This window comes from Populus alba, chromosome 19 (genome assembly GCF_005239225.2).
Source record: "Populus alba chromosome 19, ASM523922v2, whole genome shotgun sequence".
Lineage (NCBI taxonomy): Eukaryota > Viridiplantae > Streptophyta > Magnoliopsida > Malpighiales > Salicaceae > Populus > Populus alba.
The window spans coordinates 21,561,457-21,584,214 of NC_133302.1; the positions used below are offsets into that span (position 1 = coordinate 21,561,457).

Below are 22,758 nucleotides of genomic sequence, written 5' to 3' on the forward strand. Positions count from 1 at the left end.
CACGAGATCAAAATAACCTTATAGAAATTAAACCAAAACAAATCATGAAATATAAATTCCAGTCAACCCCATATTAAAGAATAAAATTGAAAAAGTTTCAGCTTAAAAAAAAAAAAACTAAGTTAATTGGCCTAACCTACAAACCAAATCATAAAATCATGATAACCCCATAAAAAGTAAATAAAAAAAATATATAAAGTTCAATTCTCAATTAACCTAATGTTGAAGGATTAAATTGATTTAAAAAAAATAAAAAAATAACTCAAGTCAACCCGGGTTAACTTGTCAAACTCTGGTCAAAAGATCAAAATAGCTCTATAGAAATAAAATAAAAAATAATTATAAAGTTTAATTTTTAATAAACTCAATGTTTAAAGATTAAATTAAAAAAATATCAATTAAAAAAAAAACTCAAATCAACCTGACTAACTCGTAAAACTCATGATCTAGGTTGTGAGACTATGACGCTCTTGTGTCAAGCAAGCTTGTTGTTACAAGAGTGGTATTTAAATTTCCTTTCATAAATTGTAAAAGTGCCTAGTGACTATCTTACAATAATTTTAAAAACTTTAAAATTAACATATAAGGATATAATTTTAAAAAATAATTTTTTTTAATTAAAAAAATATTTTATAAAATAACAACTACAACATTCCCAAACAGTCTCTAAATAAGCTATTATGTAATGTTAAGGACAAATGAAGGGATAATTAAGCAAATCATTGACATCCAGACATAATTAATTTTGTGAAAACGAGATTCAATTAAATATTTTGTAAGAATATAAAGACTAACATAGTCGGAAGCATGAGAAAGAATAGTCATATAAGAACAAATGCAATAAAAACACAATGATCTGTCCTAAGTTGTTGAAAAGCTTATTTCTTTACATATACAAAACTAATATAAAAGCAATATTAAAACTCTTCTTTAAAACCATATAAATCATAATTGTAAAATTTAGATTAATCTAACAGTTGACTTGAGACTCAAATAACTTGGAGCTTCAACCAATCTAAATTAAATAAAAAATAAAAATAGAAAGAAACCTTAGCTAACAAGATCAAAAACTTGAGTTGATCAAGATCTAATATGATAAAAACCTGATCTTTAATTTGTTGATGTTTTTGAAAAAAATCCATTAAAATAATTTTATTTTCATTCTTTTTTTAAAAGAAAATTGAAGGATGACCCGGATCAATCTTATTGACTTGTAACCCGGATTTTGCCCAAGATAAACTGGTATTAGGGGAAAAAACCAACAAGAACAAAAGAAGAAATGCCTCAGGCAAACTAAAAGGTTACATAATAAAGAGAATATCCAATAGGCTGAGCCCAGTCCATATGATAAAATACCACATTGTCTCACAAAGAAGGTGTCCATCTCGCAATTATTCATGCCTCTCAGTACAGTTTGAGGCCTTAGGGAATCCAAATTCGAAAATATAAAACAAGGGTTTAGTAGTTCAAAATGTTTACCCCTGCTACATGTGTCTTGCCGAGTTACGCTATTTGGGATGCGAAGTGGTCAGAGTTGAAGAAGTAGGTGGTGGCCTGAGCAGTGGCAGGTGTCTCCATGGGGTTGTTCTGTGACCAATATTGTTCATAGAACTGTTAGATTATTGATAGTATGACAGATTAATAAGAAGAAAAAAAGAGAATGATTGGATTTTGTAAAAAAATATTTAAAAATTATCTTATTTTATTATTTTATAATATAGTCCTATAATATAGTCTCGAAATTATGAAAGATTAAATGGTTTATAAAATGAAAACTACTAGATATAACCACAATTATTTGACTTACAGGTGATTCTCGGATCTTGAAGATCCTGAACCGAACTGGAATCCTCCTTCACTAAATTCCCTGCCATCTTCGAACCTCCTGGAGATATACAATTTCAGTGTTTTTTTTTTTTTTTTTTTTTTTTGAGGGGAGGGAGAGGCTCCCCTTGATAAATAATCCCATCTGGGCAAGGCCATGAAACAGCCAATCAAGGGATCAATTCTAAAGTAAATCGTTCGATATCGAAGGATTCAATAAATTAGTGCTTCATGAAGTAGCTGCACTCCTAAGTCCTACCCCTATATAGTTTAATAATTCCTAATATTAATTATCCCTATACTTCTTCTAACTTTCTATTTTTCCCCTTAATAAATAACAAAAAAGCTTGCTCTTGACTTCCTTTTTATTTTTCTTACTTTTCTCTGATCCCCCCCGATTCCTCATATTCACTATATCTCACAAAAAAAAACACTTAAAGATCCTAAACATCCAAATGAAAATAAGTTTGTCATTTAATGGTTAGAAGATTCACGGAAACTTTTCGAGAAGTTGAAGGGTAATATTTGAAAATTAAGAATTTAAGGATAAAAGTTGAATGTTGATGAATTTGTAAGGACAAAATTGAATTTTACCAATTCGAAGAGGAAAACATTTAGAAAAGTGTGCTAAATATAACATGGATTAGGCTTTGCACAGATAAATTATTTATGAGTAAATTGAAGTGTTCTCAATCCATTAATTATAACATGCTTATGAACTAACATAGATATATAGTTAATTGACAAATCATAAGTATTTAAAACTTAAAAAATTAAAAACAATATATATTAAATAACTCAGGGCCATTTTACTACCAAACTTAAACAAAATCATAAGTATAAATACAATATTTTTAATTGAAAACATTAAAACATGTCTACAATAGGACTTCAAAAGTCTCCTTCAAAGTTCAAACCCCTCTCTTCTTGTTCCAGTAATAAAAGGTCCTTTTCTTATATTATTTTATATTCAATTAGAACGCTATCTATAGCCACCTCTTCCCTGGCCGCATCCGCATCAAATTAATTTTACAGCTGGTTGGCCAAGATTTTGGCTCATGGGAGCCGACCTGTAGACCCAATTTGCCCATATTGAACACGAGGTCGTCACTTGTGTTGTTTTTTCGTTCAGTCCAGAATAGCCCGTATAACTTGTTTCATTTTAAAAAACAGAATATTCTAGAATAAATTTTATCTAGCTTTAAATTTTGATTCATTACATAATGAGGCCAAACTTGGCAAAAACAACAAATAAGTCATGTGTCATCTTTGAATAATAAATATAATATATTCGGGTCATTATTAATGATTTTTTATATTATTAGATTCATTTTATATAGATTTTTTTTTTATGATAATGATAATATTATAATCAAGGCTTTAATGTGTCTCCAGAATTTTGTTTTTTTTTCTCTTTTCTTTTCTCTTTACTTTTCTCTTTACTTTTGATTTAATAATTTTTTAGATGTTGTTATTGGAATAACAAGTTATATATATTCTATTTTGTAATTATAACATGTAAAAGTTATGAAATTTTATCAAAATAAAAAATTTAGCAGTGTTGTTCCACCAGATTTTTTAAAAAAATGCTAATAAACAAACAAAATCCTCAAAAACTTTGAGGACCAAAATGTAAAAAATTCATTAAGATCAAAGTGTAAAAAATCTTGATATTTCATTATTCATTGCTACATTGAAATATGTCAAAACCTTCTAGTATATGTTAATCATTGTATAAAATAAGGAAATACAACTAAAAAGCCAGATGTGTTTTCTATGGAACCCCGTGTAGTCATACATTCTTAAGCATTTTTAGTGGATAATAGAGAAATTTAAATCTTAAATGGCCATAGGTAAAAAGATGAAATAGACATTAACTAGTTTATATGCTCTATGATATTGGTAGAACAAAGATTTTGTGAATGTAATAAAAAAAGATTTTGTCAATGTAATAAAAAAAGTCAAAGTTATAGAAAATTACTTAGTAACATATACAGAAACAATTTGGTAGACCAATATTACTACAGAAGTCCTCGTTTACTAGGATAAAGAAACAAAGATAGAGTCAAACTAACATGCTGCAAGAGTTTATCATTTATATGGATTTTGTTTTCGTCATTTACACTTGATATTTTCTTACAAAAAAGATACGTATTCATGGTTAAATCAGAACTAGCTTACAGATGTTTAGAGTTCTAAAGCGATCAGTACTTGAGGTCCCCAAGGTTTGTAGCGTGGTGGCAAAGGGCTTGAAATCTGCACAGCAGGTCTTCAGTTCGAGTCAGGGCGTGCACTTCTTATAAGAGCCTGGGACAGCCGGGATTTTACTCGCTTATCTGGGCCCACAAAGTGCGTTTTCCGGAGGGTGGGGTTTCCTCAAATTCAAAAAAGAAAAAAAAGAAAAAAGAAAGATCAGTACTTGAGAATGCCAGAACATCCAAATCCAAGTCATTCAGGAAAAATAGAAACAGAACACCACTTGCGGAAAAAGAATCTAGAACATAGTAGCATTGTGAACAGGCACGACCAATGCAAAGGTTTTAATTATGTGTTTTACATTTAATTTATGTAAAGTTTATATAGTTATATAATAAGATATATAGTGAAATAGAATAAAATAAATTATACAAAATACTTGATTATCTCCTTTGATTAGATGATAAAAATAATTTCTTAATTACCTTGATTTTATCATTTTCTTGATTCTTGCTTTAATCAATTGAAAAAAAAAAAAATTTACCTTAATTATTTTTTTAACACATCCTCTCAACTCATGATAATTTTAATTTTCATGAGTTTTGTTGTAACCCATTTTTGGGTCCCCCACACAAAAATAATAATAAATAATAATAATAATAATAATAATAATAATAATAAAATATAATAATAACAAAAAAAAAATAAAAAAATAATAATAATAAATAATAAAATAAAAAATAATAATAAATAAATATATAGCCGGAAGAAATTAGAAAAAATAATAGGAGGCGGGAGCGCTCAGAAAATGGTTAGAAAAATTGGTTAAGGAGGTTAAAAATACAAAGATTGAAATTTTGACAGTATATTCTTGAATGATAAGAGTCCTGTTGAAAATGAAATTTTAAATTTGAGGAGAAAAGTCCAAAATTAGATGTTTATCGACTTAATTGGATTTTATTGAAGGTTTAATTGAATTTATAGAGGGTTTGATTGCAAGAAAAATAGATTTTTAAGTCAATTTAGGCTTTAATTGGAAGAAATTAAAGTTCTGGGGTTAGATTATAATTTTTAAGAGTTGATTTGGTCAAATCAGGGGCTTAATTGCATAAATATTTAAGTTTAATGGCCAATTAGGGACTTAATTGAGGAAATCCGAAACCAAGGATCAAATTGAAAAAAGCGCGTAAATATAAGGGCTGTAATTAACAAAATCAGGGGCCAAATTGAAGAAATTGTAAGTTTATTGATCAATTGAGGGTCAAATTACATAAATCAGAGGCCAAGGATCAAAGTTGAAAAGGCAGCCAACTATAAGGGCAGAGATTGAAGTTGTCAGAGATGCAATTGAAATAATTAAGAACTGATTTGGAAGATTGACGTGTTGGCGCCATAATTAAATAAAACGACGCGTTTTGTCCAAAACGACGTCGTTTCATGTTGAAAAAAAAAAACAAAGAGAACAGAATAGTGTCGTTTTGAGCGACATTGTTCCTCCTCCTTCTTCCCCTGGACACGCAATAGGGGAAGAAAGAAGCTTTTGTCAAAACCCGAAGCCCAATACCCCTTCATTGATGAGACCCCGAGAGTCGCACCCTGCCAGCTACACCCATTGGCCACCTCGTCCGGCGTTGCGGTAAGGCAGGAAGTGGCCGCTCCCCATGCACAGCGATAGGGCGGCGATAGGGAGGCCCCCGCTCCCTTTGCTATATAAATACCATCCAACACCGGAGAGAGAGAGGGGGAACGAACCGGAGGAAGGAAAAAAAAACGCAGAGAAATAAAACAAACAAACTGAAAAAGGAGAGAAAGAACCACTAGCAAACCCAAACTGAGAGGGAGGAAAAGCTTGAAACGGGGAGGAAACTTGAAAACAAATCGGGAGGATAAAGGGAAACCACCGAAAACGAAAGAAGAGGAAGGCACATGGAGGAGAAGGGAAGAGCAGTAACCTCTCCCTCCGTCGCTTGAAATAGTAGCATTGCTGCTGGGAGTCGACGTCCGTATGCCACGACACCACCACCGGCCTCCACCACAGCACCACCAGCGAAGCAGTCCGACCAGCAAGACACCGCCTCCTCCACCCCAGGTAAGCTCTTCTTCCCCCCTGCATTTATTTTTCATTTATGCGTTTCCCCTACATGTAGAACATTCGTTCTACATGCAGGAGGATGGGAGGGGGGAAATAACCCCCCCGGTTGGATTTTAGATGGTGGGCTAGGCTGGTGCTGGCCCAGCACTGTTGGGCTCCCCTTTTTTCTGGGCTAGGCTGATTCTGGCCTAGCCTTCATGTCTGGGCCGGGTTCGGCCCAGAATCAAAGAAGTAGAGTGAACAGTTGGGTCGAGATCAGCCCATCCCCTTTTGGGGCGAGTCCGGCCCAACCCTTTTGGGGCTGAGTCCGGCCCAGTTAGTTGGGTCGGCCCAGCCCATCCCACCTAATATTTATATTATTTATTATAATATTTTTATATTATTTATATATATATAGATATATATCCAAAAAAAAAATTAAATTTTTTTTTGAAAAAATATTATTGATTTTCCTACATATTTTTTATCAAAATTGCTTAATATTGGTTTGTATTTTTATACCGTAAAGATACAAATTCAATATTAAAATACCTGGTTTTCTTCAAAACATCAAAAAAATTTAAAAATAAAAAAATGTTTTGCTTTCAAAAATTCTGAAAAAATCCTTAAAAACTATTGTTGATTTTTCGCATATTTTTATCAAAATGGCTTAATATTGGTTTGTATTTTTATACCGTAAAGATACAAATCCAGTATTAAAATACTCGATTATCGTCAAGACATCAAAAAATATATATATAAAAAAATGTTTTTGTTTTAATACATACGGCCTAGTCTCTCCAAAATAAAGAAAAAATCATCACATCATATTTTTTCATACAACAAAAGAAATTTCAAAAAAAAAAATATGTATTAGCATGCATTTTGGCTTTAACAACAAGTTTGTTAGAACCACGAGAACTATGCCAATATTTCAAAAATTCTAAAAAAATCCTTTTGTCTTCTTTTAGTATTGGGGATTACGAATTTATACGTAAAACGTATTCCTGATATTAAAAATATAGTTTTTATATAGATGTTAGAACGATTACGATTTTACCTGATAAGATAAGGACCTCCTTATTGAGGATGACTTTTCTTGACCGTAAATAGACCAACAATTGAAATATGATAACACCTTAGCTTTTTATCAGACAATCAAACAATGCAGCTTACCTTAGGTAAGGCGTATTTGGGGTGTTAATACCTTCCCTTTATGCAATTAGTCCCCGTACCCGATCTCTGAGACCAATTAGGGTTCCTAGTGACCAAAATACTAGGTGGCGACTCCCATTCCATTTCCCACCGATAAAAGACAAGAATTTCTTGTCTTCCCATATTTTCCAGATAGATATAGATACATTTTTAAATTTAAAGTGGAACATAATTTTGCCGCGACGCCACACACGTGCGACAAGTTTAACATACATTAATTCATGGCAATTCATAATCATCTTTCTTCTCTTGTGTCTACTGTCATAGCTCCTTGGCTAGTCGTGGAAAATAAGTTTGAAAACACTTTCTAGTGTTTTGTTATGTCATGAAAAATGAATTGGAAAATAACTTATTAATATTTTTTTTCAAGTTTATTAAAATAATAAAAAACAAATCTTACAAATTAAAAGGTTGAATGAAAATGAAATTGAGAAAAAAAAAATATAATTTTCATAAATTATCTCAAATAAAATAAATAGCAATCAAATCTAACAAATAAAAAAATTGAAAGATGATGAAATTAAAATAATAATAATAATAATAATTTTATAAATTATTTTCAAATAAAATAAGTAACAATCAAAAGAATGAGAACCAAATTTGATACATAAAAAATTTTAATTAAAAAAATAATAAGAGAAAAAAATAACAATCATAAATCATAAAAATAAGGACAAAGTTAATACAAAAATCAAATTAAATCAAATTCTAAGGAGTGAAATGGAAAAAAAAAATTCAAGATAAAATATATAGCAATCAATAATTTGAGGATCAAATTTGTTATAATTAACAAATAGTATGATATTTCTAATTTTTTTATAACTTATGAAAAGTATTTTCCCTCTAAAATAAAAGAAAAATATTTTTCTGAAAATCAAATTAAATTTTTTTTTGATCAAAAAGTATTTTTTACTGGTTAATTTTTTTAATAAAAAACAAACATAAAAAAAATTTTTAATTTTTTTTTTAGAAAAACCATTTTCCACGTTTATCTCTTTGTCTCTATAATATCACCTTATCAGCTTGCAACTCTCCTGGCTTAAAAGTGGGTCCATGCAAATAGTATTTCCGATTTAAATCCTTCGATATCGAACGTTTTACTTTAGAAGTCGATGGATCCCTTGATTAGCTGTTTCATGGCCTTGCCCAGAGGGATTCTTTATCAAGGGGAGCCTCTCCCTCCCCCTCAAAAAAGAAAAAAGAAAAAGAAAAAAAAGCTGAAATTGTATATCTTCAGGAGGTTCGATGATGGCAGGGAATTTGGGGAAGGAGGATCCCAGTTCGGTTCAGGATTTTCAAGATCCAAGTATCACCGGTTAGTCAAATAATTGTGGTTATATCTAGTAGTTTTCATTTTATAAACCATTTATTAATCTTTCATAATTTCGAGACTATGTTATAAAATAAAAATTCATTCAATCTTTCATGATTTTGAGACTTCACCTATTTAAAATTTCTTGGAGTTGAATGATATATGTTCTCGTGTTTTTTATGGCTAAATACATAGATGCATGGTTAGATCTAGCTGGATGGATGGATATATAATAAGGAAATGTTTTAAGCATCCGATCTGTTGAATAATCTTTGATTTCTCTCACTGTTTCAGCTCAAGCTAAGTTCTATATAATTATGCCTGGGTTTCATGCGAAACCCATTTGCTGCCTTTTGACTAGCTTTTCAAACCCAAACAAAGTCCTTGAATTGCCTAATCCGCTTGATTCAATTAGATAATTAATTCATCGATCCAAGTCTGGATGAAAAAGGGAGGAAGCCCGTTTGATTTTGCAACATTGGGTGGATGAATGATAAATATTGGATTTGTAGGGAGCGTAGATACACTTACACTTAGAGAGGATATTAATTGCAATTGATTTATATTGGTGACCTAAGCTAAATATTATAATTTCATTGTAATTGGTTTATTAGCTTTTTTTCAATTATAATTGCAAGTCAAACAGATACTAAAAACAAGGTTAGTGGACCATTTTTACGGGAAAACAATTTGTACAGATAACCTAAGTTAGGGATTAAATCAGGAATAAAATTGAAAAAGAAGGAAAGAAGTTAACTGTAATAGTGTTCATGGATGCCTGCCCCCAAAGCAGCTCATGTATACACGTTCAAACACGCAGGCTCTGGTCATAAGCGGCGCCGAGGTTCTGTTCAACCATCATCATCTAGAGCTGGGAAGAAATCCAAACAGGATATCGACAGAGATCACCGTGCGAAAAAGAAGGTAAGTAGCCAGCCAAAAATTACCCCTCTCTAGTACTCCATTGTGGTGATTTTCTTTATTTTTCTTTCCCTCATACATAACTCATATTCATTTCTTTTCCTATGTAATTTGCAGGAAGAGACAAACGACTTGAAGAAAGAGAATGGGATACTTCAGGAATCCAATTGGCGTCTTCTAGGAAAAACAGATCAGATGATGATGGAACTGAGGGAACGTGGAGAAGAAGTTATCAGCTTGAGGATAATGCAAGATAGACAGAATAATTCTATACGTGAACTAGAAGAGGTGGGATTTTCTCTTCATCTTCTATACACTGATCTTTCCACAAAACAACTACATTGTATGTGTGTATTGAGAAATCATAATAATATTATCCGTCTAATTAAGGCAGAAATCTTGATATATACTCAAAACAAAAACATTTATTGGGAAAAAAGATGAAAATACCGTCTCTTAAGTGTTGGGAAGCATGACTCGTATCAATGAAAATGTTGAAATTATGCATATTGTTATTATTATTTTCATGAGGAAGTAAATATCTCTGTTTACTGACTCTCTAATTCAGCTAATTTACTCAGGACGAGTCCATGTCTCTTGTGTCACACCCTATGAATTGCTGTCTCGAATCCATTTGGTCTAAATTATTTGTGAACCTTTCATAGTAAATTATATTATTATACACTATTGATGCGTAAATTTCATGACTCTCATTCTTGCATTTATAAACTTTAATTAGAAATCTACGTACATGATCTCTTTGAAAGCAGATGTAGATGATTAGTACACACTCCTCAAAAGAAGGCTAATTACATCTTGTCTCATATAATATCCATTAACTTCGTCAACACACTTTTGGCTGCAGTTGACTGCCTCAGGTGAGGAAAAGATGAGTGCCTTAAAAGAGGAACATGCACAGGAGATTCATGCCTTGAAAGCGAAACATGCACAGGAATTGCTGGAGCGCGACAGAAAGTTTAATGCCTTAAAAGAGGAACATGAACTGCATATGCGGGTGTGCGCCCCGTGGGGCATAGACGTGGAATATTTGCTTGAGAACGCCGGAGAGATGGTAATGCAGCACTAAAAGCTCTCATTTCTTTATTTAAGTACATTCTATCATATAAAATCATTTGAGGGGATGCATAGTAAGTTCAAAAGAGTTGGGTCTCATCAACAGGTTTAAATTTCTGCATAGAGATGGTTATTGTAGTTTTCTTTTTACTATGGTGTTGTGTAGGTTTCAAACTTGGTTATGACTTAATATAAAATTAGTTTTTAAGCCTTACACAGTAGTTAAAGTTTTAAAATTAAGATAAATTTTCAATATTTTTTTAATAAAATCCTAGTATTCTCCTTTTCTTCTTATTAATCTGTCATCCTATCAATATTCTAACTGTTCTATGAACAATATTGTTCACAGAACAACCCCGTGGAGACACCTGCCACTGCTCAGGCCACCAGCAACTTCGTCAACTCTGACCACTCGATCGCATCCCAAATGGCGTAACTCGGCAAGACATGTGTAACAGGGTAAACATTTTGAACTACTAAACCCTTATTTTATATTTTCGAGTTTGGATTCCCTAAGGCCTCAAACTGTACTGGGAGGCATGAATAATTGCAAGATGGACACCTTTTTGTGAGACAATGTGGTATTTTATCGTATGGGCTGCGCTCAGCCTATTGGATATTCTCTTTATTATGTAATCTTATTTTATAGTGTTTGTTTTAATGGTTGTGGTTATGGTTGTGATTGAGATTGAGTATAATTTAATTAAACATAAAACTCAATTTTAAAAACTAATTTTTGTTTTTTCTAGTTTTTTTGTGAGTCCTATACAAGGTTTGATCAAAAAATTTTATTGAGTTTTGATCAATTGTTTTTCAAAAAAATCAACAAATTAAAGATCAGGTTTTTATTCTATTAGATTCTGGTCAACTCAAATTGTTCCAAGTTAGTTTCGTTTCAAATTGATCTGCTAGGTTAATCTGGATTTTACAATTATAATTTATATGGTTTTAAAGAGGAGTTTTAATATAGCTTTCATATTAGTTTGGTATATATAAAGAAATAAGCTTTTGCAACAACTTAGGAGAGATCATCGTGTTTTTATTGCATTTGTTCTTATATGACTATTCTTTCTCATGCTTACAACTCTGTTAGTCCTTATATTTTTACAGAATTTTTAATTGAGTCTCGTTTTCAATAAGTTAATTATGTCCTTATACGTTATTGATATGCTTAATTATCCCTTCATTTGTCCTTAACATTAATTGAGAGTTTATTCAGGAAGTATTTTGGGGTATGGTAATGGTTACTTTTCAAAGTGTGTTTTTGTTTTAAAATATATCAAAATATTTTTTTTATTTTTTTAAAAAATTTATTTTTGACATTACCATATCAAAACGATTCTAAAACACTAAAAAAATTAATTTGAAGAAAAAAATTTAAATTTTAACCAAAAAGCAAGGTTAAAATTCATTCCAAAACACCATTTTAATCCAAACATCAGCAGTTTCAATTCTATTATCATATTTCTATAGTTGGATTAAAGTTTTTGTAATCATAAATTATGGTTTGTCAATCACAATAAAGGATGGCGTATAGAAGAGAATCTAGTAGGTTTTTTCTTCTACTTTTAATTTCTGATAAAAAAAAATGATTAAATTTCCAATGTTGCTTTATATGTTTTTTTTTTCTCTCTTAAGATTCGTGACTTCGAGTGTTTTCATGGAATGAATCATTTCCCATTTCATTTATATTCCTTCACATATGTTAGGTCTTGTGTTCAAGCCCTGACTGTAAGGTCCAGACCTGTTAGCAAACTTGGACTATTCTCCTCCTCAAAAACTAACTTATAACTTATAAGTATCCGCTTGTGAACTCTTCAACAACTCCTTTCACGTAATAATAAGTTTACAAGTTTAGGTGAGATTTTTTTTTTTTATATATATATATATATGTCAAGTTTAAAATTATTATTAGGGCCTAAGCCGAATTCACTATAGGCCAACGAATTAAGGGTCACAAACCGAGTCTTAAATCTTCATGCTCCTATTAAGACTAACCAGTAAAGACCTCCAAATATTTTTATGTTTATTCTACGGTGAAGGGTATTTAAATATTTTTTTCCTGCATATTTTTCGTATTGAATTGGTGTATTTAAAAAGATTCAATACATCTCTGTAAATGTTAGTCAAAGTAAAAATAAAAAACTTCCTTGACTATAAAAGCAACCGGATCACCTTTAAAAATCCCGAGTACATGTTATACATAAAAATTAATTAAGAAGAAATGAAGTCTGTGAAAGGAAAAATGAGCCGAAGTTACTTATATAATAATAAGTAACAGGTTGTTTTCATATATGCTTGGATGAAAGATGGTAGTTATCAGATGCAGACTGCAGTGAGGATATAAGAGCAGGTAAAAGAAATCCATTTACTCTCAGATCTTTAAAATAGAGAATGGTATGGAATTAAAATAGCGTTTATTAGCCATTTACTCTCAAATTCCTTATTTAAAAGAAGAATGGTATGGAAAAGAACACATTTAACTTGCATGCTAACCAAATCAGCAACATCATCAAAAACAGCAAGTGCTTTGCAATTCGACCAAATTCATAGAATCTTCAATTTTTTTTTTATCAAGTAGATATATTGATAACCTTGTAGATTCATAGATTGAGTGGATTTGTAACCAATAGTGTTGCATGTGAGCAGGGTCCCGACAATTGTCCACTCTCTCATGTGTGTATTGTATGTATCTATTTGGCAAATAGAAAAACAAGAATCTTGTCTTTTATCCGTAAAAAAAAATGGAATAGGAGTCGCCATTTAGTATTTTGGTCACTAAGAAACCTAACTTGTCTCAGAGATCAAGTACGGAGACTGATTGTATAAAAAAAAGGTATTAACACCCCAAATACGTCCTACTTAAGATAAGCTGCATTGTTTTATTGTTCGATAAAAACTAAGGTCTTGTGCTTTCTAATTAGTGGTCAGTCTAAGGTTAAAGAAAAGTTCTCCTTGATAAGGAGATTTTTGTTTCATCGAGTAAAACCTAATAATTATAACATTAATAAAAAACTATCTTTTTAATATCGAGACTACCTTTTACATATAAACATGTAATCCTTAATATTAAAAGACAAAACAAAATAATTTTTTGAATTTTTTTTAAATATTGACATATTCCTCATGATTTTAACAAACTAGTTATTAAAGTCAAGATACATGCTAAAACATATGTTTATTTTTCCGAAAGTTTCTTTGTATGAAAATACAATATTTTGATGAAAACCAGTCAAAACGTTTTGATAAAAATTGGTATTTTAATATCAATTTTATATTTTATAGTATAAAAAATATAAACTAACATTAATCATAAATTTTAAAATGATTTTTTTGAATTTTTTCGATGGTCTGGACCTAACAAAAAAAACTGAGTTGAGATTTGTCCAAAATAAAATCAGTTAGAACTGGTTTGAAAGAGAACCTTTTTGTGACTGAACTCAACCCAGTCGCGTGAGCTGGGCTGATGCTCAAGCCCAAGCCCGAAACAACCAGTGAACTTGTAGGTGGTTACTGTGCTCAATTATAATCAGGTGGTTACTGTGCTCTTCACAGTAACCACTAATTATATTTCATTTGCTGCCTGATGAAGACGAACACAAAATGGACAGAGGGGGGGCGAGGTTACCTGGAATGAAGGTGCGTGGTTGCTGCCTCCAGTGGCTTGTGGTGGCGGCGGTGGCGGCTGGGAACCCCGGTGATTCTTCTTCCAAACGTGGTGGCTGTGCAGTGAGGAGCTGCTGCGCCGGTCGATGGTTCTTCTCCTCCTGAAAGTGTGCTTTTTTTCTGCTTTGTTTCTACTCTTCTTCCTACTCTTCTTCCTTCTCTCTTTCTCTTCTATTTTCTTTCGTTTCGTTCACTCTTTCTCTCTTCTCTGTTTCTGTTTCCCTCTTTCCCCTCTCCTTCTTCCCGCCTCTGTTCTCCCCTGTTTCCTTCTCTCTATCCCCTCTGTTCTTCTTTCGATTTCTCTTCCCAATCCCGCTCTGTTTGGGTTTCTTTATTTCTTCGTTATCCCGTCAACTCCCCCCTGTTCTGTTGGTTCCCCCCCCCCCTCTCCGTATCTGTCTCTATTGTTTTTTCTCCTCCTCCTCTGTTCTGTTCGGTTTTTTCTTCCCTGTCTCACCTTCCTCCTTTTTCTTTCTCTTTTCCCCTTCTGCTCGTCTCCGTTTTCAAAACAAATCCCCCTCTATTTTTCCACTCTCTAGGTACGCGTCTCCCCCCTCCTTGTATCTGGTTCTCCCCCTGTATTTATAGGAGGCAGGGGGGGAGGGCTACCCTGCCCTTGGCCGGGGCATGGCTCTGTGCAGCCACCCCAGGGCATGGGTTTCCTGTTATTTCATTATGGTAAGGGTATGGGTTGTGTGACTTGTGTCAGTAGTTAGGCAAGTGGGGGAGGTAGAGAAAGAGAAGTTGAGCGGGAAAAAGGTTTAAAAATCTTTTTTCTCCCTACCTCTGCATGTGCAGGGAAGAAGAAGAACAGTTCCGATACTGTTTTAATTTTAATTCTTTTTTTAAAAGAAAATATAATTAAAAAAATCAAAAATAGATTATGAAAGTTGCCTCCTGTGTATATGTTGGCAGCAAAAATGTTGAACTTTTTTTTATATAAAATTTGATTTTTCTTATTTTTTGAAAACTATCAATATCAATATCGACTTAATAAAAAAATTAATGATTTTAAAAATAATGCATGAAAAGTTGAATGCATTTAAAAAACCTTTAAAAATTTAAATTCTTTTAAGATAATTCTGAAAATGTTAAAAAATGATGCAAATATATTAACAACAACATATATTTTTTTGGATTTTTATTATTTTTTTGTTTATTTTAGATTTTTTAAATTTTTTATAAAAAAAATGAGTTAAAAATTGAATAGCAGGTAAAAACTAGTAGGTTTTTAAGCAATAAATTGATAATCAGGAGACTTGTAATTATATATAGGCTTGTAATTAATCAACAGACAATAGTTTTCATAGCCTAAAAATCCAAAAAGAACAAAAGATATATATGCTCTTCTATCAAGAATCTTCATTGCATGTTTGTACTAACAACTCCATGATTGTAATTCCTTCTTGCAATAAACTTCTTTATTCTTGAATTTCAATCATCTTTTCAAAAACTAATTAATATTACATTCTCGAGTACCCTCAAATGCATTGCGGGGTGGGTGCGCTCCCTTGGGTTTCCATAATTAATAATATGGAAAAAAAAATATATCTCTTTCAATAAGGTCACCTCATGAAAGGAAAATTGAATGATATGCTTTTGCTCTTCAGCACAACACCATATCATTATGTTCTAAAAACTATGATGGTGTGGTTGGTTTTCGATAATTAGTTTGATACGTCAATAATGTGTTTATTATTATTATTATTATTATTATACTTTAAAATTTTTTTTATTTTTATTTTTTTCTGATTTTATGAATATTGAGTTTCCCAATAAAGAAATATGGCAAAAATTTGTTCAAGATAATTATTTAATAATATTATTAAATCTTTTCTAATAAATCAACTTTGAAATCTCTAATCAGACTAGTCAGTTCTCAGTGAGACAATTTGGTATTTTATTTTATGGGCTGGGCTCAGCCCATTGGATCTTCTCTTTATTAAGTAACCGTTTAGTTAGCCTCATGTAATTCTTCTTTTTCTTTTCGGTGGTGATATTTTCTTCTACTATTATCAGTCAGGTCACGCATTACCAAAATTAATTATTTTCTTTATATGGTTTCAAAGAGTCGCTTAATATGTAAAGAAACATTTTCCTTTTGATTTATGTTCTTAGTTTACTGCACCACATGGTTGATTTTATCAGGATTGGATTGCCAGTACGTAATTTGCATCCATTTTGTCCTATTCTATTTGCCTGGAAGCTAAACATGCTATTATTCCATGTCTGGGAACTAAGATGCATGTAAAACGAGCTAGAAGTGGAGACATATGAGGGCCAAAGAAAGATGAAAAGACTGCTCCCACCGTCCATTCATGCATTGCCCCACGGGCCCCTAATTCTTCAAATGAAAGTTCTCGTAAACCAATGGCCTGCAAAAATTGACGTCATTTGGCATTTTCCTTACAGGCCTTTAATTTCTAATGATGGCTAGATTTTTATTTGATGTAGGGCTCATAATCCACCATATCCAACTTCAGATGACTGCTGCGGATCATATATGGATGGGAAGCCTTTCTAGTCATTAATTGCAGATATCTTTCTTTCAGCCTCACAAATAGATAATGGGGTTCTCTGTTTTGCTGCTTTTAATGTCAATCTCAGTTTCTCTATTGCCAATCGGTGCAGGTGAAGGGATTATAGTTTCAGGCAGCTATGTCAGTGCAAATCAATCCATAATTTCTGCTAGTGGAACTTTTGCTCTAGGTTTCTTTAGTGTGGGAAATTCAACTCCAAGGCACTATCTCGGCATTTGGTATAACAAAATTCAGAAGAAATCTGTTGTCTGGGTTGCGAATAGAGAATCCCCTACTGATTCTCTAGGAACTTTCGCACTCGGGGTCGATGGAAATCTAGTGGTTCTGGATGCAACAGGGAGAATTGTTTGGTCATCTAATGTAAAGATTGCTCATTCAGCTATAAATAGCATGATGGGTGTCCTCATGGATAGTGGAAACTTTTTATTGAGAAGTGGGGAAACCATCCTGTGGCAGAGCTTTGATCATCCGTCGGATACGTTCTTGCCTGGTATGAAAGTTGGCAATAATCGCAAAACTGGTCAAAGAAGACAGCTTACGTCTTGGATAGACGCTGAAGATCCACAACCAGGATTATTCTCTTTCGGCTTGGATACGACGGGACCTCTGCAGTTTTTCATATGGAAGGATCATGTTCCTTATAGCCGAACCAATGTCTACAGCAACTCTATGTCATTAACGAAGTTATCCCGATGGCTACCTTTTGCTTATTACATTACTGTAAAGTTAGAGGGTGATGATATTTATCTTTCTTACAGTATCTCAGATATCTCTGCTATAGTAAGGATCACACTAGTCCCAAATGGGCGACTTGAGGCTCTGATATGGGAGGAGAAAAACAGTCAATGGTTTTCTATGTGGCAGTGGCCTAAACTTTACTGTGATTTCTATGGTCATTGCAGTCCATTTAGTAGCTGTGACAAAAAAGGTTCTCCAGTTTATTGCAAATGTTTGACAGGTTTCCAGCCAAAAGTTCAGCAAGAGTGGCATATGACGAATTGGACCAGTGACACTTGTGTGAGGCAAAAGGCACTAACATGCGACAAGGGTGATGGGTTTTTGAAGATTGAAACTATCAAATTACCAGATCATTCGTATCTAGTGGAAAATATGAGTGCCAATGATTGTGAATCAAGGTGCCTGCAAAATTGCTCCTGCACAGCTTATGCACTTGTCAATGCAAGTCAAGGAAACTCAGTTAACTGCCTGAGCTGGTATGGGGACTTGATGGATATTGTACATGACACTGAAGGGCAAATTCTTTACGTTCGTGTTCATGACAGAGAACTTGGTATGATCATATAATTTCAACTAGTTTTAACTTTCTCAACATCTGCATTGAGCCTAATGGATTAGGACTAGTTGTCCCCTTTAGTGAATTTCAATAACAACTAATCTACCTTTACTTTTATATGCAGTTGAAAATGATGGAAGTAGCGATAACTTTTCCAGTAGACGCAAGCGCTCTATTATAATTCTAGTAGCAGTAATTTCTTTAGGGGTTCTTACTGTTCTATCTGGCTATTTCACCTGGAGAAAAAGATTTGGAAAACAAGGTGTCTTTCCATACCTTTCTTCATCAAAAAGATAATGATTATTGCTGGCTGTCCTGGTTTACTCTGTAGCTTAACATTAGTTGATACCTGACAGAGATAATTGAAGAGAGTTTTACTGGGACCAGCACCACCATTGGAGGAGAAGCTGGTAATGGTGACACGGAGCTGAACATATTTAGCTTGAACAGAATACAGGCTGCCACAAATAACTTCTCTGAAGATAATAAACTGGGAGAGGGTGGTTTTGGCACTGTTTATAAGGTTTTATTCCACTTTTAGGAAATGCTGCTTCCAACTTTTCAAATTTAGTTGATTTCAGTTACTTTCTCTTTTCAGATGATGTGATTGGTTTTATTGAGCATTTGCTCTGTAGGGAGATTTGGCAATTCAAGAAGTTGCAATAAAAAGGCTTTCTAAGAAATCTGGACAAGGACTAGAAGAGTTCATGAATGAGTCGAAACTTATTTCTAAGCTCCAACACACTAATCTTGTGAGACTCTTAGGTTGCTGTGCTGAAGGGGAGGAGAGGATATTGGTGTACGAATACATGCGGAATCGAAGCCTGGATAAGTTTTTGTTTGGTAAACTTCGTTCTCTCCTCTGAACTCCTAAAATATGTAGCCATCCTTGTCTGAACATCGTCAATAGCTTGAACACTTACCAAATTGCATTACATTAGGTTTGTTCTACCATAATCACATTGTCAGCTAATGATTTCTTCTATCAGATCCTTCTGAAAAGGCAAGCCTTAATTGGAGCAAACGTTTTCGAATCATCGAGGGCATTGCTCAAGGTCTACTTTACCTTCACAAGTACTCTAGATTGAAAGTGATCCACAGGGACTTAAAGGCAAGTAACATATTACTGGATGATGTAATGAATCCTAAGATTTCAGATTTTGGATTGGCAAGGATGTTTGGATCCGACCAAACCGAAGCAGATACCAAACGGGTGGTTGGTACTTAGTAAGTTTAAATACCCCACATATACTTCTATTGGCATCAACCTGATTCTACTGATATTCTAATTTTCTGCCATTACTAATTCATATACTTCTGCAGTGGCTACATGTCACCTGAATATGCACAATATGGAAAATTCTCAGAAAAATCAGATATCTTCAGCTTTGGAGTTTTGCTATTAGAGATTGTGACCGGTAAGAGAAATGCTGAATTTTTTCGCGACGATCTTCCTCTGACCCTTCAAGGATGGGTAAGTTGAAAAAATAAAAGAAAAAAGAAACCTTTTCTTCTGTGTTATCTCCATATAATAGTTGATTACTAGTAAAACAAGACATTAATGTATTTAAAATGCTTCTCAGGCATGGGAATTGTGGAATGAAGCTAGAGGACTAGACCTTATTGATCCATCGATAAAGGACTCATGTGAAAGTCCTGACAGAATTTTCAGGTGCATCCATGTAGGGCTTTTGTGTGTTCAGGAATCTCCAGCTGATAGACCTACGATGCCATTAGTGGTTCAGATGTTGAGCAATGACAATGCATCACTTCCTTCTCCAAAAGAACCTGCATTCTCTAGTCTTAGTCGTCGGAGATCTAGCAATTTTGTTGCCTTTCACAACACATCAACTATATATTCTAACAACGAATTGACAATTAGCCTGCCCGAGGCTCGATAAGACTTTCCAGGTTCTTCAGTTCACTTGACATGTTTATACATTGAAATTCATCAATATTTCAAGTATCAAAATTTACTGGCTCATATTGCTTCATATCCAACTTGAGATCTTATTGCAGCTGTGACCAGAAAAATATTAGAAATATCAACTGCATCAAAGAAAACAAATAGTGAATTTAAAAAATAAACACATCATCAGCTTCAAACCACTATCAGAAAATTGGAAAACGCTGACAGGATATTCTTTTGATGTCTAGGAAAACATTCTGCTAGTATCTGACTTGTCAATGGAATTGTTGAAGGTAATATGTTATCGGCAAGTTTCTCGTCAGGGATTTACATTCCATCAGCATTTCTGTTGGCAACTTCCAACTCCGATAGAAATGCTGATGAAATATCCACTCCAAAAAAATAAGTTTTTTCCCGCCGGCAACCCCATCGACACCTTAAATGCCAAAAGAATTGTCCATCGTGAATTCCGTTGAAAATGCCAAAACCTTCTACAACTTTCCGAAGAAATTTGTGCGAACATTGCCAATGAAATGGTTGATGGAATCCCATGTCCATCAACTCTATTAATTGCTTCTTTGCGGGCATCATACCAAATCATGTAACTGTGAAGATAGTTGGTCACTTGGCCACTTGGCCATTTGCTCTTGCATGGATGCTTGCTTATAAATAGACAATGCATCCAAGCATTATATACACACTAAAGAAGGGAGAAAGAAGAGAGAGTGAAGAGGGAAAGTAATCCTACAAAATTGTGAGGTATTTGTGAGAGAGTAAGTGAGGTGTTTTCTCCTAGTAATAGAGAAATTCTTAGTTGTTCTCCTATTATAAAAGAGAGGTTGTAATTCCCACATTACTTAGTAAAATCCTTCTATACTTGCACGTGAACGTAGCCCAATTGGGTGAACCACGTAAATTCTTGTGTCTCAGTTCTCATTTTAGCCTTTTGTCTTGTCGGGTTTGCATGCCAGTATCCTAACAGTGGTATCAGAGCCTTCTTGGTTGGTGTTGTTAACACACAAAAGTTATTCGTGTATACGGTTACTATTCACGTCTACGACACTATTCACCTATACGACACTATTCATCCATACGGTACTGTTCACTTACGTTACTGTTGGCGTATATAGAAAGTCAATGCGGTGATTAAATACAGTCTAGGAAGTTCTGTCTAAGGAGATTGGGTTTTAAGCGGGACCGTTTGTGACCCCTCCAATCTTTCTTGGGAATTTACTTAGTGAAGTATTTTTCACACGATACTATTTCTATATACGTTACAAATCTGTGAAACGGTGATAGCTGAATAGATCACGGTGAATAAAATGGCAACAAAGTACGAGATTGAGAGGTTCAAGGGGAGCAATTTCTCATTGTGGAAAATGAGAATCAAGGCAATCTTGAGGAAAGACAATTGCTTGGCAGCAATTGGAGATCGGCCCGCGGAGATCACTGATAATGCAAAATGGAATGAGATGGATGGCAATGCTATTGCTAACATACATTTAGCATTAGCTGATGAAGTATTATCAAATGTGGCGGAGAAGAAAACAGCTAAGGAGATATAGGAGACTCTAACAAAGCTATATGAGTCCAAGTCTTTGCATAATAAGATTTTCTTAAAGCGGAGACTTTATACCCTTCGAATAGCAGAAATCACGTCGGTGACTGACCACATCAACACAATAAGAACTCTATTTTCACAACTCACTACGTTGGGTCAACAAATAGAGGAAAATGAACGTGCAGAGCTTCTACTTCAAAGTCTTCCTGATTCGTATGATCAACTCATTATCAACTTGACCAATAATATCCTCTCAGACTATTTAGTCTTCGATGATGTTGCAGCCACTATCTTGGAAGAAGAAAATAGGCGCAAAAACAAATGAGACAAACAGTGCAAACCAAGCAGAGGCGTTGTTGGTGTCAAGAGGAAGATCAACGGAGCATGGCTCCAGTGGGAGTCAAAGGCAGGGGAGGTCTAAATCAAGAAGTAAGAAGACTGTGAAATGCTACAATTGTGGTAGAAAAGGGCACTTCAAAAGGGATTGTTGGTTTAAAAAGGGTATAGAGAATACTGCAGAGTCATCAAAACCTCAAGGATGTGTTGCAAGCACCTCAGAAGATGGAGAGGTTCTATATAGTGAAGCAGCAACAATCTCTATAGATAGAGAAGAGCTCACTGAGGTCTGGCTAATGGATTCAGAAGCAACATGGCATATGACCCCTAAACGAGATTGGTTCCATACATATGAACCTATCTCTAGAGGCACAGTGTTCATGGGTGATAATCATGCTTTAAAGATTGTTGGCATTGGCACCATCAAATTGAAGATGTATGATGGCTTGATTCGTACTATTTCAGGAGTGCGACATGTGAAAGACTTAAAGAAGAATCTTTTGTCCGTAGGACAATTTGATAGTCTTGGCTGTAAGATTCGAACAGACAATGGAATCATGAAAATTGTCAAAGGAGCGCTGGTGGTTTTAAAGGCAAGAAAGACAGTTGCAAACATGTTTGTATTAATGGGAGAAACACATCATGAGGCAGAAGCATCAATCGCATCAGTCAATCCTGCAGAAGAGAAGACGATGATCTGGCATAAAAAACTAGGCCACATGTTAGAGAAAGGTTTAAAGGTTCTCTCTGATCATAATTTACTCCCTAGGCTTACAAAGGTTACTTTACCTTTTTGTGAGCACTGTGTTACAAGTAAACAACACAAGTTGAAGTTTGGC

The 22,758-nt window shown here is 33.7% G+C and overlaps 2 protein-coding genes across 3 annotated transcripts; both read left to right on the top strand.

The window, feature by feature from the left end:
• The first annotated feature begins 8,464 nt into the window (after positions 1-8,464).
• LOC118029559 (uncharacterized) lies at positions 8,465-11,274 on the top strand. Its single transcript, XM_035033469.2, has 5 exons — positions 8,465-8,621; positions 9,439-9,542; positions 9,657-9,827; positions 10,405-10,611; positions 10,963-11,274. The coding sequence occupies exons 1-5, from the start codon at positions 8,552-8,554 to the stop codon at positions 11,047-11,049; spliced, it is 639 nt and encodes a 212-aa protein (XP_034889360.1). The 5' UTR covers positions 8,465-8,551; the 3' UTR covers positions 11,050-11,274.
• Positions 11,275-16,729: 5,455 nt separating this feature from the next.
• Positions 16,730-20,422, top strand: LOC118029554 (receptor-like serine/threonine-protein kinase SD1-8). Of its 2 annotated transcripts, XM_035033462.2 has the most exons (8): positions 16,730-18,110; positions 18,238-18,375; positions 18,470-18,636; positions 18,749-18,956; positions 19,103-19,340; positions 19,437-19,587; positions 19,697-20,024; positions 20,271-20,422. In XM_035033462.2, exons 1-7 carry the CDS (start codon positions 16,847-16,849, stop codon positions 20,012-20,014), a joined length of 2,484 nt encoding a protein of 827 aa, XP_034889353.1. In that variant the 5' UTR covers positions 16,730-16,846; the 3' UTR covers positions 20,015-20,024; positions 20,271-20,422. The 2 variants fall into 2 exon arrangements, with proteins under 2 accessions (XP_034889353.1, XP_034889352.1); XM_035033461.2 differs by lacking the exon at positions 20,271-20,422 and having other exon boundaries at positions 16,731-18,110; positions 19,697-20,097.
• The last annotated feature ends 2,336 nt before the right edge of the window (positions 20,423-22,758 follow it).

Excerpts from the sequence above, each read along its gene's own strand:
- LOC118029559 (XM_035033469.2), top strand. The coding sequence starts at position 8,552 with ATGATGGCAGGGAATTTGGGGAAGGAGGATCCCAGTTCGGTTCAGGAT. Across the intron at positions 8,622-9,438 it reads TCAAGATCCAAGTATCACCG|GCTCTGGTCATAAGCGGCGC; the intron begins GTTAGTCAAATA and ends TCAAACACGCAG. Across the intron at positions 9,543-9,656 it reads ATCACCGTGCGAAAAAGAAG|GAAGAGACAAACGACTTGAA; the intron begins GTAAGTAGCCAG and ends TGTAATTTGCAG.
- LOC118029554 (XM_035033462.2), top strand. The coding sequence starts at position 16,847 with ATGGGGTTCTCTGTTTTGCTGCTTTTAATGTCAATCTCAGTTTCTCTA. Across the intron at positions 18,376-18,469 it reads AAAAAGATTTGGAAAACAAG|AGATAATTGAAGAGAGTTTT; the intron begins GTGTCTTTCCAT and ends GATACCTGACAG. Across the intron at positions 19,341-19,436 it reads AAACGGGTGGTTGGTACTTA|TGGCTACATGTCACCTGAAT; the intron begins GTAAGTTTAAAT and ends ATACTTCTGCAG.